The 15,844-nt window shown below is 41.8% G+C and overlaps 1 protein-coding gene and 1 non-coding gene across 2 annotated transcripts in view; one reads left to right on the top strand and one right to left on the bottom strand.

The window, feature by feature from the left end:
* The window catches only part of MAP2K1 (mitogen-activated protein kinase kinase 1), an 81,127-nt gene that overhangs the window by 27,625 nt on the left and 37,658 nt on the right, over positions 1-15,844 (bottom strand). Inside the window, exons 2-5 of the mRNA XM_012758608.2 lie at positions 14,411-14,621; positions 12,447-12,593; positions 4,045-4,122; positions 2,771-2,822 (exon numbers count right to left, since the gene is read on the bottom strand). Coding sequence (XP_012614062.1) covers positions 2,771-2,822; positions 4,045-4,122; positions 12,447-12,593; positions 14,411-14,621 — 488 coding nt within the window. The remainder of the gene's footprint in view (positions 1-2,770; positions 2,823-4,044; positions 4,123-12,446; positions 12,594-14,410; positions 14,622-15,844) is intronic.
* LOC142871622 (U6 spliceosomal RNA) lies at positions 12,884-12,990 on the top strand. The gene has a single exon (XR_012919857.1). It is a non-coding gene; the product is annotated as a U6 spliceosomal RNA (small nuclear RNA).

Genomic DNA, 15,844 nt, shown 5'->3' with positions numbered 1-15,844 from the left:
ATCTTCTCTTTCATGTCTGTATCTCTTCCTATTGACCTGCTTTTCTTTTTGTATGGGTCACAATTTCTTATTTGGATATCTGGAAATTTTTTTATTAGATGCTGGACACTGTAAGTTTGAGTGTCTGGATTATGTTGTCTTCATTTGAGTGTTGAACTTTATTTTGGCATGCTGTTTAGTAACTCATGGATCAGCGCGATCCTTAAGAGCCTTGTTTTTAAGTTTTATTAGACGGGCTTTGAAAACTTTTCTCTAGAGCTAGTTTAGGCCTGCTACTAAGGTGACCCTTCTGAGTCTCTATTGAGCTTCCCAGGTGTTCAATTATGGCTCTCCATTCTGAATGGTTGGAACTTGAACTTCTCCCAGCACTGTGTAAACTCTTGGAATTGTTCAGCTTATAGCTCCTTGGAAGTTCTCTGCCCAGCCTGATGGATTTTCACCCAACACATGTGCAGATCAGTATTCACCAACAAACTCAAAGGGATTAACAACAGATTACATAGCAGAAAGCCAGTGCAATTCCAGGGCTCCCCATTTCTGTTCCCCATCTCTCATGGATCACAGTCCTGCATGTTTGTTCAGAGTCTGATAACTGCCATTTCATATATTTTCTCCAGTTTTATAGTTGATTATGGTGAGAGGGCAAGTTTGTCACCAGTAACTCCTATAAATTTCAGAAATGGGAACCTACATTTCCCTTCTAAACGTTAGCTCTCTTTTAATTTCTCCTGCTCTTGTCAGAATAATCTCTCGTCCTCAGCAATGCAGTTTTATGGCCCAAGTTGAAGTTAATAGATATACAAAATGGAGCCATATGCACAAGCTGTAAGCTAGCCATGCAAATTCTAACATAAAAGTCTGCCTCCAACAGAAACCATTCAATATTTTGAGAAATTTTCCCTGGAATGAGAGGGAACATTTGTACAGCCTTCTTTCTCTTCATGCTTCACTTTCTATTTCTTTTCTTCCCCCAGAAGCCCATTAGGGAGGAGTTGCCATTACTCTTCCTCTTTCCAGAGAGCCCACTTGGCCAGTCACTCTATTCCCAATGCAGTGTACTCAAAGTGTGGCAACAGAACACAGCACCAAAACCAGTGCTTACTTAAAAACCAGTGCCTGACACATGCTGCAACACAGGATGATCCTTGAAGACATTATGCTAAATGAAATAAGCCAGTCATAAAAGGACATATCCTGTAGAATTCCATTCATATGAGGTACCTAGAGTAATCAAATTTAGAGACAGAAAGCAGAATGGTGGTTTCCGGGGGTTGAGGGAGGGTGAAAGAGAGTTGTGAAATGGATACAAGGTTTCGGTTCTGCAAGATGAAAAGAGCTCTGAAGGTGGATGATGGTGGCTGCATGGCAATATAAATGTACTTAATACCACTGAACTTTATACTTTAAAAAATGGTTGAAATGGTAAAGTTTATGTATATTTTATAATTTTTTAAATATAAATCAACAGTGCCTATTTTTAAATTTTCAGATCCCTGGGCCCCACCCGGACCTACTGAATCAGAACTACCCTCTAATATTTGCAAACACTGTCACAATTAGGTGAGCTCTAACCAAAGATCAGTATTTGAAGGAAGCCAGTCTAACAAGGAACACTAGGAGAGGGAAGTGGGTGATAGAAAAGGACCCATGAGTCAGCCTTGTCACCTCAGAGCCCAGCCCACTCACAGGTGGAATTTATCACCTACTCTGTGGTGGCTTGTAGGCGGGCCAGTCAGTTCCACCAGCCCACCCTGGTCTACTCAGCTCCTCCTCAGCTCTCCCTCCTTACACCTGTCACTGTTAGTGGCACCACAGGGACGTGGCCAACAGCACTATGTTCTCTAATTTTCTTTCCTCTGGCTTGATCGTCTTTTTAAAAATAAACCTTATTGGGGTAGAATTTACATACCATAAAATGCAGCCACATTAGTGGACAATCTGACTTTCAGTAAATGTATATACCCATGTATCCATCACTATTATCAAGATATAACATTTCCAACACCCCAAAAGTTTCCCTCATGCCTTCCTGCAGCTAATCTCTCCTTAGACCCTCAGGTAACCACCGATCTACTTTCTGTCACTATGGATTGTTGTTTTCTCTATAATTCTATATAAATAGAAACAGTTTGGACTGTTTTCTGTCTAGCTTCTTTTACTCACGATAAGTTTAAGATTTATCAAAGTTATGTGTATCAGTAGCCTACTTATTTTTATTGTTGAAAGTATTCTATCAAATGGATATACTAAAATTTATCTCTTTGCTTGCTTTCAGTTGTTTCTACTAGAAACAAAGCTGCTTTAAATATCTGTCTACAGTCTGTGTCAGTATATGTTTCCATCTATCTTAGATAAATACCTAAGAGTTGTATGGTCATCTTTTAAGTGTCTGTATACCTTAATTAGAAGAAACCAGAGTTTCATTTAGGGTTAAACTCATCTGCAGCTTGTTAGTCATAGCTTTGGGCCTACTATGTACAACTTAGTCCAGTGGACAACGACACCAGAGCAACTAAGTTCTGGCTGAGACTCTTAGCCTGGACTTGCTGGGTGACTATGTCCGTTACGGCCCCAGGTAACAGGTGTACCAAGACCAAAATGAGGGTGGGACTTGCTGCCCCAGCCATCAAATTAAACAAAGACTTCTAACAAAGATTTAAAACATTATTAAAAGGCCTCTACATGAAAACAAAACCCAAAAAAGAGGAAGCAACAATCTTTGGATCTGAGCTAAAACTTAAAGCATAATAACTAGCAAGTAATCTCTTACCTCTGTGCATAATCTTGTGTTTCTCCCTCAGATATGTCAGGCCTTTTATTACCTGTAGGAAAGGGAAAGTAAAAAGACAGGAATTAAAATAGTGGTCTTTAGAAGAATAATCTATTTTTAAATGATCTAGAAAATATTTCATCTAAGATCACAAATTTGCCTCCTTCCCTTATTTTTTCTTTTCTTTTGTTTCATTTTTTAACCTGCCTTACCAAGCAACCATCTTTTGACATGGTATATAGAGTATTATTTTTAAATAAAACTAATTATTACAAGTTTAAACAACTTTTAAAAAAACACTATCCTTGGCTGGGCATAGTGGCTCATGCCTGTAAATCCTGGGACTCTGGGAGGCAGAGGCAGGAGGATCACTTGAGCTCAAGAGTTTGAGATTAGCCTGAGCAAGGGCGAGACTCTGTCTCTACTAAAAATAGAAAAATTGGCCAGATGTCATAGTGCACACCTGTAGTCCCAGCTCTTCGGGAGGCTGAGGCAGGAGAATCACTTGAGCCCAGGAGTTTGAGGTTGCAGTAAGCTGTGATGACGTCACTGTACTCTACCCAGGGCAACAGAGTGAGACTTTGTCTCCAATAAATAAATATATAAATAAAACACCCCACTATTTTTTTTTTTGAGACAGAGTCTGGCTCTGTCGACCAGGCTAGATAGATAGAGTGCCATGGCGTCAGCCTAGCTCACAGCAACCTCAAACTCCTGGGCTCAAGCGAACCTTCTGCCTCAGCCTCCCAAGGAGCTGGGACTACAGGCATGCGCCACCATGCCCGGCTAATTTTTATATATATACTTTTTTAGTTGTCCAGATAATTTCTTTCTATTTTTAGTGGAGACAGGGTCTTGCTCTTGCTCAGGCTGGTCTCAAACTCTTGACCTTGAGCAATGCGCCCACCTTGGCCTCCCAGTGTGCTAGGATTACAGGCGTGAACCACCACGCCAGGCCCCCGCTATTTTTGAATTCATGTTTTTCTAAATCTGTAATCTAAAAAAGTCTTCTGACACCACAAATGGAAATTTTCTTGGCTACTTTGTCCTAAGACACATATGTTAATATAAAGAAAGTCACTTTTCTCATTCTAATGAGAGAGAGAGAAAATATTGTGTCTAGACTCTAGATAGGGAAGATTCTAGTGAGCAAACACCACTTTTAAAATACAGTTTCCAGGCATTGACTTCCTGCCTTCCTCCCTTGTCCATTTCCTATCGACTCATTAATTTATCAATGAAGAACCTGGAAAAAAACTTTATAACATACTCACAGCAATGCTAACTTTTCCTAAAATTTGTTCAGGAATTCTTCCAGCTTTCTTCAGGACTTGATCCAAGGAACCCCCATCCTAAGAACAAGAATATGGGACCATTTAGTGACAATGTTTCTAACCATTCTTTCATGTGTTAAACTTTAGGAGCAAAGTGAATCTCATACCAGCAAATCCTCCCAGAAGGTTAAGGGTAAGCACCCACTGGTTTGTTCCAGACATCAAATAACATATGAATGCAAAACATTGTGGGAGGTGTCAAATAACAAGTAACTCAAATCCTGTGAATATCATCAAACAAATTACTAATTCGGTGGCCATAAAAAAGGATTCACTTGCACTGAACTGAAAATACAGTGTAGTAGTTTAGAATGCAGGCTCTTGGAGCAAACTTTCTAAATTTGAATCCCGCTTACTATCTAGGAGACCTTGACCAAGTTACTCAATTTATAAAATGAGGATGATGATGATAACCATAAGGCCATTATAAAAATCATAGGGCTATTATAAATATTAAACAAACTAACATATAAAGCACTTAAAACAATGTATGGTGCATAGTAATAAATGCTAACCATTTTATCATTATCATAAGTCCAACTTGCATTTGGTGTTATCCTAACAAATCATAATTAACAAAATCCAAAGAAAAATGTCACAGAAAGCAATAACAACTCATTCCACAAAATCCTACAAAGTGCCATAGACTGTGTTCACTTCTATGGGGGACAGATATATGAAAAAGACATAGTACCTGCCCTTAATAAATTTATTAATAAGGGGAAATATGTTAGTACAACTCTCAAAATATAACAAAACCATAAATGTATAAGAAAAGTGATAGACATGCAGAAGGGAGAAGTAATTCTGATTTTACTTAGAAGTTGGCATTTAAGCTGAATCTTACTCAAAGAATGAGTATGATATTTCTATACCTGGAAAAGGGGAGGAACAAAGGGAGAAAAGAACACAGCTATTTCAAAAGAGCAAAAGCAGGAAGCATTAAATTCCTGAGTACTCTAAGGATGATGTGATTCATTTCATTGTGGGTATATAAACAGATGCAGTGATGGATTAGGCTACAAACAGCCAGCTATGGCCAGAACCCCACCTTTGAACCAGGAATTGACTTTAATGAAGGCAGAAGGAAAAGCTGGGTGTTTTAAGATGAGAACAATCACAGCAGCTAAAGGAGAAAGACAAGACTCAGGAGGCAGACAGATCGGTGAGGAGATGATCAGCAGAGGTGATGTGAATGGGGCCCTGGGTAGAGGCAATGGAAAGACAGCATGAGAGGATACAAGTATGGTCTGAAGCCAGACTCTGCAGGACTCACATGCCAAGGGATTTGGGGATTCCACATTTTAACTTGAGATCTTAAAGAAATGCTTCAATCAGGGAACCCTGACATATCAAGGCAGATATAGGTTCATGCCCCTATGGCTTTAGGTGTAGCCATTATCACCTACAACTTAAAATTACCCTCAGAAACCAGGTGCAGTGGCTCACGCCTGTAATCCCAGTGCTTTGGGAGGCCAAGGTGGGAGGATAGCTTGAGGCCAGGAGTTTGAGACCAGCCGAGGCAATATATAGTGAAACCCTATATCTACAAAATACAAAAAAAAAATAGCCTGGTATGGTCATATATGCTTGTAATCTCAGCTACTTGGGAGGCTGAGCTGGAAGGATGTCTTGAGCCTAGGAGTTTGAGGCTACAGTGAGCTATGATCATGCCACTGCACTCCAGCCTGGGTGATAGAGTGAGACCCTGTCACCAAAAAGAAAAAACAATAATAAAATAAAATAACCCTCAGAGGTAGAGATAATTCCTGCAAACTCAAACTTATTTTCTAAAACACTGTGTCTACACCAAGCAGTTACCACAGAGGAGTCTATCATTATCAAATGATCCTGTATAAGGCACACAAGGGGATGTAAGGATGAGAGAGAGAGAAAAAAAACATTAGATACAGACAGAACACACTCTCTGCTTGGGAAGACAAAACATATTCATAAGAAGCAAGGCACCTAAATTCTCCTCTGAAACGAGGCCAGGAACAATTAGCTGAAAGAAGACAACAGACGATGCTACAGGTACTCAGAGGAGAAAGTGATTCCTAGATAAAGTGGCTAAGGGAAAGGCTCAAAACAGGAGTGCCAGGGAAGTGGAGCCCTGGAGGTGGACAAAACCTGGATGAGCAGAAAGAAGTTAGTTCCCACAGATAGCCTGCCTCCAAATCCATCCTAGCCTCTATCATGCAGCCATCAAATGTGAGGTCATGGAATGACACATGATAAACAAAAGAACAGACCATAATCCCACTTCTATAAAAACAAAAAAGTGTATTCACACACAAAATCAAAAATGTTAACCTCCAGTCAAGGCAGTAAGACTATCAGGGATTTTTGTATGAAACTGTATGACAATTTCTTTGTGTGCTTCCCTATTGTTTATAAATTTTCTACAATGAATAAATGTTTTACCTTTTTATTTACTGAATTCATTTATGAAAGTAGAGAATTAAATCTATAAATCAATTAACAGTACTGAGCACCCATTATTTGCAAAGGCATTGTTAGGTAGATACAAAACTGCTTTCTTTCTAGAAGAGGTAAGAAAATAAATAAGACGTATTCAAGTATATGGATCTCCCAAGAAATATTACCTGAAACAATGCTAAAAACAGATTATGTAATAACTTAAAAGAACAGTTTATACCAATCAATTTCTGTTACAGTCAACCCTGAATCATTGTTGCTAATAGAAAAGAAAAATGGTACAGGTGAGGATTCTCAAATGCAGGGTAGTTTCACCCAGCACAGAAATATCTCTGATTATGTGTGACTTCTGGTCATAATAAACCCCCTAGTATGACCACCCAAAAGTTGGTGAGCCAATCAAAGAGCACACTGGAAGATCCCTGAAAGTCAACCTAAAATCTCAAATGTGCCATAGTAACCTCCACACAGTGGAGGAGTATAGAATCATGAATCTAAAACCAAACAGAACTCCCCTAGACACACTTATTTTCTAAGAGCCCTTACCCAAGCTGTGACTCAGGCTGAGGCTCCAGCAATCAAATCAATCCTATGATCCTGGCTGCTTTCACAATGCCACAGGCCCCCTGTGGCCAAATCAGGACACCACCACAGCCCAGGTAACCACACCCAAGCCAGCAGGCTCCTCTCAATTTCCTTTACCAATGGGAAGAGGGATTCTAGGAGAAAGAAAGTTCTCAAACTATTTCTATTTTGCCTCCAACTGAATACTGTTTCAACTCCTTTGTTTGAATAGCTCTGCCTAATCATCAGGGAGGACTATATACTTAAAACAAGATAACAAAGCCACTCTGTCAAAATCAGATTCAAATGAGGTGAAAAGCTAACCCTATGGTTCTCAAATTCCTTCCTCCATTTCAGCAATGGGCAGCACTACCTCTTAACTGACCCAAACAGCAGCCTTGGACAAAGGGCAGCCCAGCTTAACTGTCTCAGTTTACGCTTTCCCTGGGAGTTGGGTAAGGTAAATATTTCTATTTAAAAAAAAAATGTTGGTGCTCTTCCCTTTAACCTCCACTGAGCTACAAGCAGATTTACAGTATGAATAACAGAATTATGAAACATAAGGGGCACAAGCCAGTCAGGATTAACAGAGTTGCCTGCAACTAACCCTACAACCTTCTAATTCTGCTTCACTGTTGCCAACAACTTGCCTTCACTGACTAAAGCTGCTGTAATTGTGCTTATTTTTAGAAGTCAATTATTAACTAAGTCAGTGGTGCTTTTGTGAAGGTTTTCTATAGAAGAGACAAATGCTTTATGAAAATAGCAGTTCAAAAGCTTTTACTTCTGCATGAGAACCATCAACTCTGAGTCCCCAGTTCTCTGGTTGCTCAGCTACCACCTAAGCAGGAATCTACTTCCGCAAGGACAAAAGCATGCCTGTTCTCATCAGAGAGCATCCATTTCCCCCTTGGGTCTCAAAATTCAGACTGAGCAGTGTACACACAGCTTATTTTAAGGAAAGGTCAGTCCCTGGCAGAGTGCTTTAAAAGATAGGGCTCACTGAATGCCAATGACATGAGTTTACTTTAAAACACATCCCAAAAAAGTGATTTGAGCAATGGATAGAATATGGACAATGTATGGTAAAGCAAATATAGCAAAATGTTAGCTGTAGAGTCTATGTGGTTGGTTTACAGGCATACACTATAAATTATAATTTTCAACTTTCTGTATGCTTGAAAATTTTCATAACAAAGTGTTGGGGAAAATGTTAATGATGCAGAATACCATGCAAAGACGATGACACAGCGAGGACCAAAGAACCTCAGAAGCTGGGATGTGGCTATGGAGCAGAGATCTCCACATGACATCACCTTTGAAATGCTAAAGCTGAGGCAAAGCAGAAAGTCCAAGAGAAGCAGCAGCCAGCAGTTAGAATTTTCTAGGGCAGCTGGGGCAGGGACTCTCCTGCAAGAGGACCTCAGGGAACAAGGAAGGGGTGAGAGTGTCCAGAGCTGGAACAGAAAGCTACCCTGGCATGCATGGCTACTTAGACTTCAGGTACAACTACTTCCTACACACAGTCCTGTGTAGACCCTCTGGCAGCTCTGAGAGTGGCCCTCTGGGAGTATGTACACTCATTGCAGACTCCAAGGCCTACCTCTCTCCCACTGAGCCCTGTCCTGGCCACCCAAATTCAGCCATTTAACACAATGCCACCTAATAGGTGTCAGACACTGTACTTGGCCCTCAAAAGAGTTTTCCCTCCCAGCCTCTGACTGCCAGTTTTCTAGGCTTAGGCTCCTCAGGGAAATTCCAGAAATGTCTTCCTGCTATGGGGACTTGTTTGGGAGCATCTCACTATTCCCAGAGAGCCAAATCCCTTGGGGGACAGCAAAGGGCACAAAGGACATGATCAATGTCCACATCCTAAAATGCAGGATGAATAAAGAAGGATTCCAGAATGAAAAGCCCTCCTCAGCATCTCAAAAGAGGTCAAATGTGAGACAAATAAAAAGACTGTCTTGGCTGGGTGCGGTGGCTCACCCTGTAATCCTAGCACTCTGGGAGGCTGAGGCAGGAGGACTGCTTGAGCTCAGGAGTTCGAGACCAGCCTAAGCAAGAGCAAGACCCCATCTCTACTATAAATAGAAAGAAATTAGCCAAACAACTAAAAATAGAAGAAAAAAAAATTAACCGGGCGTGGTGGCACATCCCTGTAGTCCCAGCTACTCGGGAGGCCGAGGCAAGAGGATAGCTTGAGCCCAGGAGTTTGAGGTTGCTGTGAGCTAGGCTGACACCATGGCACTCTACCCCGGGCAACACAGTGAAACTCTGTCTCAAAAAAAAAAAAAAGTCTTATTCACATGGCAGGAGGACATTCAGGCTGGCAAAAGAGGTTTCCACAGGGTATGAATAAATGCATAGGCCACTACCAATCAACGTTTGGGACCCAATCCTAACCTCTAAAGTAAGCACTCTGGAGTTCAGTCATACTCACCCCACAAATGGCCTCCCAGTTCCCCAATTAAAGAGAGAATTCTGGGTAGGACAGAACTTAGAGGTAACTCAGGAAAGAATTTCTGATGGTTCAGAAGGGAGCAGCATGAGAGGACATGTACCTGGTGCTCAGCAGCTCTCATTTCCGCACTGACACCTCTCACCTGAGAAGCTACTAGAACACTCCCATCCAGCGTTGAACAGCTCTGGGGGACAGAGATGGTGCTCTCAAGGTCTCCAAACCCTCACATGGCATCTTGTGCATAATAATCACTAAAAATGTGTGAAGCTGAACCCATGTTGATTAACTAATGTAAACCCTGACTGGCTACAAGAGCCAACAACCATAGAAATATAGGATATGGCCACAGAAAAGGGCCCCTGCGAAGGCCCTTTTCTGTGGGAAAAGGGAAGTCAATCAATCTACCTCACACAACAGAGCTGATGTGATTAATAACTTCAATAATGGAAAAGGACTTGGCAAGTAGAGGAAGGTTTGAAAGCTAATTGCTATTATGCCTAGTCATGCCACCACCCACCTTCTGTTATTCAAGCAAGACCTAAGAGGAAAAAAGGGTCCTTGGGCCTCTGCTGTCACTGTTTTATTATTACTGCCCGCACATTCTTCCCCTTCTAGTTTTTCTCCATTATCATGTATACACCTGCATCTAAAACTCTTGGGCTAGAGCTGAAAATTAATCATCACCGACAACAAGAAAACAAGAAATCCATGGCATAAAAAACAGCTCCCTGAGGGAGGCCAAGACCCAAGTAGAAAATAATCAGCATCCAGGCCAAGGGGCTGGGACCAAGCCAGAACTGTCCACACACGTCGCACCGAGACTGCTTCACTCCCTTTGAGGCAAGAAGGAACAAGAGCTTTCTCAATAATCTTTAGACATGCAGAAGATGTTTTTAAGATTTAGGTTCCATATGGCACCCACAAATGTCGGCAGATGCCTATAACAGTATATGCAGTACTTCTTGATTATTAAAATGAAGAGACACTCAAAATAATGGGGGCACCAGCAAGAGAGAGATCTCCTGGGAGGGTTCTCCTGAAGTTCATGAAGACCAGGCACCAGGGCTCTCATTCTGAAGGTCAGAGCAGATCTAGAGTCAGGAATAAGATGGAGGAGGAGCTGAGGGACACCATGCTGGACTGAAAGCCAACAAGTATGCAGATTCACATCAGCCCAGTGAGAGTAAAGCAAAAGCTAACGTTTGTAGAATGTCTCTACACCAAACAGTGTGTTAGAAGATTTGCATGTTATTTTAATTAATTTTTTTTTTTTTTTTTGAGACAGAGTCTCACTCTGTTGCTCTAGCTAGAGTGCAGTGGCGTTAGCCTTGCTCACAGCAACCTCGAACTCCTGGACTCAAGCAATCCTTCTGCCCCAGCCTCCCAAGTAGCTGGGACTACAGGCATAAGCCACCATGCCCCGCTAATTTTTTCTATATATTTTTATTGGCCAATTAATTTCTTTCTATTTTTAGTAGAGACAGGGTCTCGCTCTTGCTCAGGCTGGTTTCAAACTCCTGACCTTGAGTGATCTACCCACCTCGGCCTCCCAGAGTGCTAGGATTACAGGCATGAGCCACCACGCCCAGCTTTTAATTAATCTTTATCACAAGGCAGGTACAATAATGGCCATTTTACAGATGAAGAAACTGAGTATCAGAAAGAAAGAAATCTGCCCCAAGGTCACCATGAAAAGGTGACAATCAGTAAATAAACAATTATTGAGCACCTGATGTATGCCAGGACTATTCTGGGCTTTAGAGACACAGTAGCAAACAAGACAAAGTCCCTACTTGGATTTTTTTTTTTGGAGAAAGGAGATGTGAATATACATCTGTCAGATTCCAAAAACCCCATGCCATGCTGCCTAGTGGGAATAAAAAGAAGAAGAAAAGCAACCATAAAGCCAGCCTCTTTGTTTTCAAGGACGGAAACAGAGCCCCAATTCCCTAATCACCATCCTGTGGATTCAACAAAGTATAGGCACTGGGGGTCAGATTGCCTTGGTTTAAATTCTACCAATACCACTAACTAGCCACATGACCTAGAATAAGTTATTCAATTTCTCTGTGCTTCAGTTTCCTCATTTGTGAAATGGGAATAATGTGCCTACCTAAAAAGGTTGTTATAAAAATGTAATAAAATACTGAAATGCTTAGGATAGTGCTTGATATAATATACACCCAACAAATACTAGTTTATTATTAGTGTTAACATTATTATTATTGTTAGTCACTGGAAAGAGATGGAAGGGACTCAAGGCATACAATGCTAAAAAGACTAGCAGCTCCCATGCATATAATCAGCCCATAAATGCCCTCTGCCCTCTCCTTCACAAGAGGGAATTACTTCTCTTCATACCCAAAGAAGCTCTTTAGGCTGCCCTTTGTATAGATTTTAAACTCTCTAGAAGAACAACTGTCTCACTCATCTTCATAACCCCAGAACCTTGTACCTAGCACAAAGCATTGTATAACAGTAGATGGATTTAAAGTATATTAACCAGATTTTACCCACGTTAAAAATCTTAGGGTCATATGGAGCTTCTCAGCTGGGAAAAAAAAGAAAATAATAATAATATATATATTATATATATATATATATATATCTCCTAAGCTCATCTGCATAGGAAAAAACTAGGCGATGTGCTCTAGGTACACCCACCAGGGATACTTCCACCTCTCTTTAGAGAGAGGCAGGGGCCTAGGAAGGAGGCCTGTCATCTTGTGACTATCCCAAGTTCTACAGTCAGGCTTCCCAGATGCCCAGGACAGTGATGTGGATCCAGGGAGCAGCAGGAAGGCAGCTGGTCTCCACCCAGACCAAAGATTAGGCCAGAGCCCCCCAAGTCCCAGGCCAACAGGTCACCACATACCATATGCTCCATGCAGATACTGATCTCGCCATCGCTGTAGAATGCACCATAGAAGCCAACGATGTATGGAGAGTTGCACTCATGCAGAACCTGCAGCTCCCTTATGATCTGGTTCCGGATTGCGGGTTTGATCTCCAGGTGAATTAGCTGGGGAAAGAAAGGTGGGAGGGGAAGAAGGGTTTTATGGAAGGAAGAAAAGGAGGAAGGGAAGATAGATGGAACCTTTTTTTTTTGTGGAGACATGGTCTCATTATGTCATGCAGGCTGGTCTCATGAGACCTCCCTCTGGTCTCATGAGATCTCCCGCCTCGGCCTCCCAAAATGCTGGTATTACAGCTGTGGGCCACGGTGCCCAGCCTAATAGATGCAATCTTTCTTAAATGTTTAAGCTCATACAGGTAGGGGGCACTAGCCAAGTTTTCACAAACAAGTTTCTGGTGCTCGCTTTGGCAGCACATGTACTAAAATTGGAATGATACAGAGAAGATTAGCATGGCCCCTGAGCAAGGATGACACGCAAATTCATGAAGCGTTCCGTATTTTTAAATGAAATTACAATATAGCACATTGGAAAAAAAACAAAAACAAAAGAAACAAGTTTTGTTCAACTAAAGTAGTGAGTGTCAGTGTACAAAAGCAAGTGTTAGCAATGGAGAGCCGCAACCAGGAGAGGGCCAGCTGTGCTTCAGCTCAAGACCAGGGAAGAGGGAGTTCACCCCTCCCAAGAACAAAGCTAAATGGAGGCCTTACTGCAAAATGACCTTTGGACCTGATGTACGAGGGGAAAGTCAACCTAGAGAACTTGGTTCATACTCAAGGGTTGTGGAGACAGAAGGGTAATGAGGCACTAAGGTATGCTGGCCTAAATTGACCAAGAGATTCCTCCTTGAGCTCAGGAGCCTGATGTGGTTGAGATTTAGCCAAAGTCTCGGGTGCTACCTTATGTCCCTCTAACATTTTCCCTTGTTCTGCTGGGGAGACAAAGGAAAGCCACATTAAATAGTTACCTGGTAAGGCTGAGCTTCTAAAAAATGCCACCAACAATGAGTGTCAGAGGACATGGAAACAGTGGTTATCAGTGAGCAGCTAGTGAAAGCCTGACAGGGGGTGAGCCTTGAAGATGAGCACTGTTTGAAAAGATGGAGCAACACAAGCAAAAATATGGCGACAGGAGTGAACACAATGTGCAGAAAAACATGGAAGACTCCAACCTATCTGGAGTAGGAGGCTGTGTTCAGAAAGAGGATCAAGGGTACACAGAAAAGGCAAGTCCAACTCAAAGAATGCATGCCATGGTGGGGAGTCCAGATGTTATGATGCAGGGAGATGAAGGGGAGCCTCTGAAGTGAATAACTAGACTATGGCTTAATTCCAATTTACTTTTCTTCCTCTCTAAGTTCCAATGGCTAGATACTTTAGATACATCTTAGGTTGGTAGGGGATGGTATCATGCTACTTCATTACACTGCCTCCTTCAATTAATCCTATGACAGATAAAAGCCTTCTTCTGTGCTTCATGGAAAACCAGTTAAGGTTTTACACTTTGTGGAAGGATATGCTCAGGGCTCTCATGTTAATAACTTGAGTGATCTCCAAAAAGGAGATCAGGGTCAGAACACAGGGAACCAACTTGAAATCAGTGTCCCAAGCGTTCCTGCGGCAGGGTCAATAAAAGCAGCTTCTCCTGCACTTGATAAATGACAAACAGACACCCTGGCATTCCTTCCACAGCACACAGGAAGTTAACAAAGGGTCACTTGCTGTTATGTTCTAGACTGGGAATAGGGATTAATACACTAACACAGTCATTAGTGTGCTTATCCATTATCTGACCAATAACATGAGTTCAATATTCAAACAGCACAAAAAGGTACTGGTAAGTCAGTCTTCCTTCTACTCTTGTTCCCAGGCCTCCCAGTCACTGGAGAGATAACCTAATTACCTGTTTATCAAGGCAGACTCACCTTTCTGGCCATAACCAGTCCGGAAGGCTTGTGGGAGACCTTGAACACCACACCGCCATTGCCAGCCCCCAGCTCACTGATCTTCTCAAAGTCGTCATCCTTCAGTTCTCCCACCTTCTGCTTCTGGGTAAGAAAGGCCTCAAGGCGCTTCCGCTGCTGTTCATCAAGCTCCAGCTCCTCCAGCTTCTTCTGCAAGGCCTCCAGATTGGTCCTGTCCCAAAGAGGGAACACAGATCAGTACCATCACCAGAGAAGTCAACCCAGAGAATCACTCCTGTCGTGGAGAACTCCAGCTCTGGGGCCAGAGAACCCAAGGAGGAGGCTAGAAGCAGGGCCCACCCACAGTGGCTCTGCCCTGCTCTGCACTCCAGCCACCTTACCCGATTTACCACTGACAGGCTTTGATTTCCTCATTTGTATTATAAAAAGAGGGAATTAGATCTCTCAATATGCTGCAAGTCTACAAGAGGAACCAAAGAATCTACTAAAATCCAGAATGAGTCACCTTAATTTGCTTTAAAATCCCAGTTTAAAAAGCCCCGCTAATGTTGGTTTTATTAAGTTGATACCATATGCAAAATAAAATTCCCTAAATCTACTAAACTGAAACCACATCAGCCATCAACTGAATCACAACAGTAGAAATCCTCATTTCCAAAGTCATCCGGTCTAGGAATCAGGTTAATCAAAAAAATCATACCATGGACTCATAAAAATTATATACATAAAATTTTTTTTTGCATAATACACATAAATGTGTGCTCATTCACCCATTTTTTAATGTAGGGGCAGGCCCTTTGAGTAAGGGTCCACTGGTAAGAGTTCCACATCGTTCTTACACATTGTCTATGATTTCCCATTCCTGATTCTTTAAAGTGAAGTAAAAATGTAGACTCTTGCAGAGTAATCACAGCATAAAATTTTAGTTTTATGATTTCCCCCAATTTTAATGTTCATCTAATTTGACAGTAATGTATTTCAGTGAAAACTTACTGAGTCTTTCCACAGCTTTTAACTATTGTTCATAGGAACAAGAAAAAAAGAAAAAGAAACACTTCATTTGCAGTCATATTTCATCAGCTTATCTGATATTTAAACACATTACTTAACTACAATACCAGCTATAACTGTACAAATGAGTTTGGGAACAAGCTGGCTCTTGGTAAGCACATAATTCGGCCAGTGGGTGCCAAAGCGAGTGGGTACGGCAGAGAGCAGCCTGCTAGCTGTGCATTCTGCACGCTGTGGGTAGTGCTCAGTGTGCTTTACAGAGAGAACCAGTGTGCTTTACAGAGAACTGAAGAGTGTTCATCACTCCTGTGAGTTAGCCAAGAGGAGGGTAGTAAAGAGAGCTTCCACTGTGTCGCACTGGATTTCATTCCCTCATTAAACAGATGGCACAGGTGAGAAGACAAGCCTTCATTACACACAGCA

The sequence above is a fragment of the Microcebus murinus genome, chromosome 6 (genome assembly GCF_040939455.1).
Source record: "Microcebus murinus isolate Inina chromosome 6, M.murinus_Inina_mat1.0, whole genome shotgun sequence".
In the NCBI taxonomy this organism is placed as follows: Eukaryota; Metazoa; Chordata; class Mammalia; order Primates; family Cheirogaleidae; genus Microcebus; species Microcebus murinus.
The sequence above is the reverse complement of the archived record's forward strand: the minus strand, read 5'-3'. Positions and strand labels throughout refer to the sequence as shown.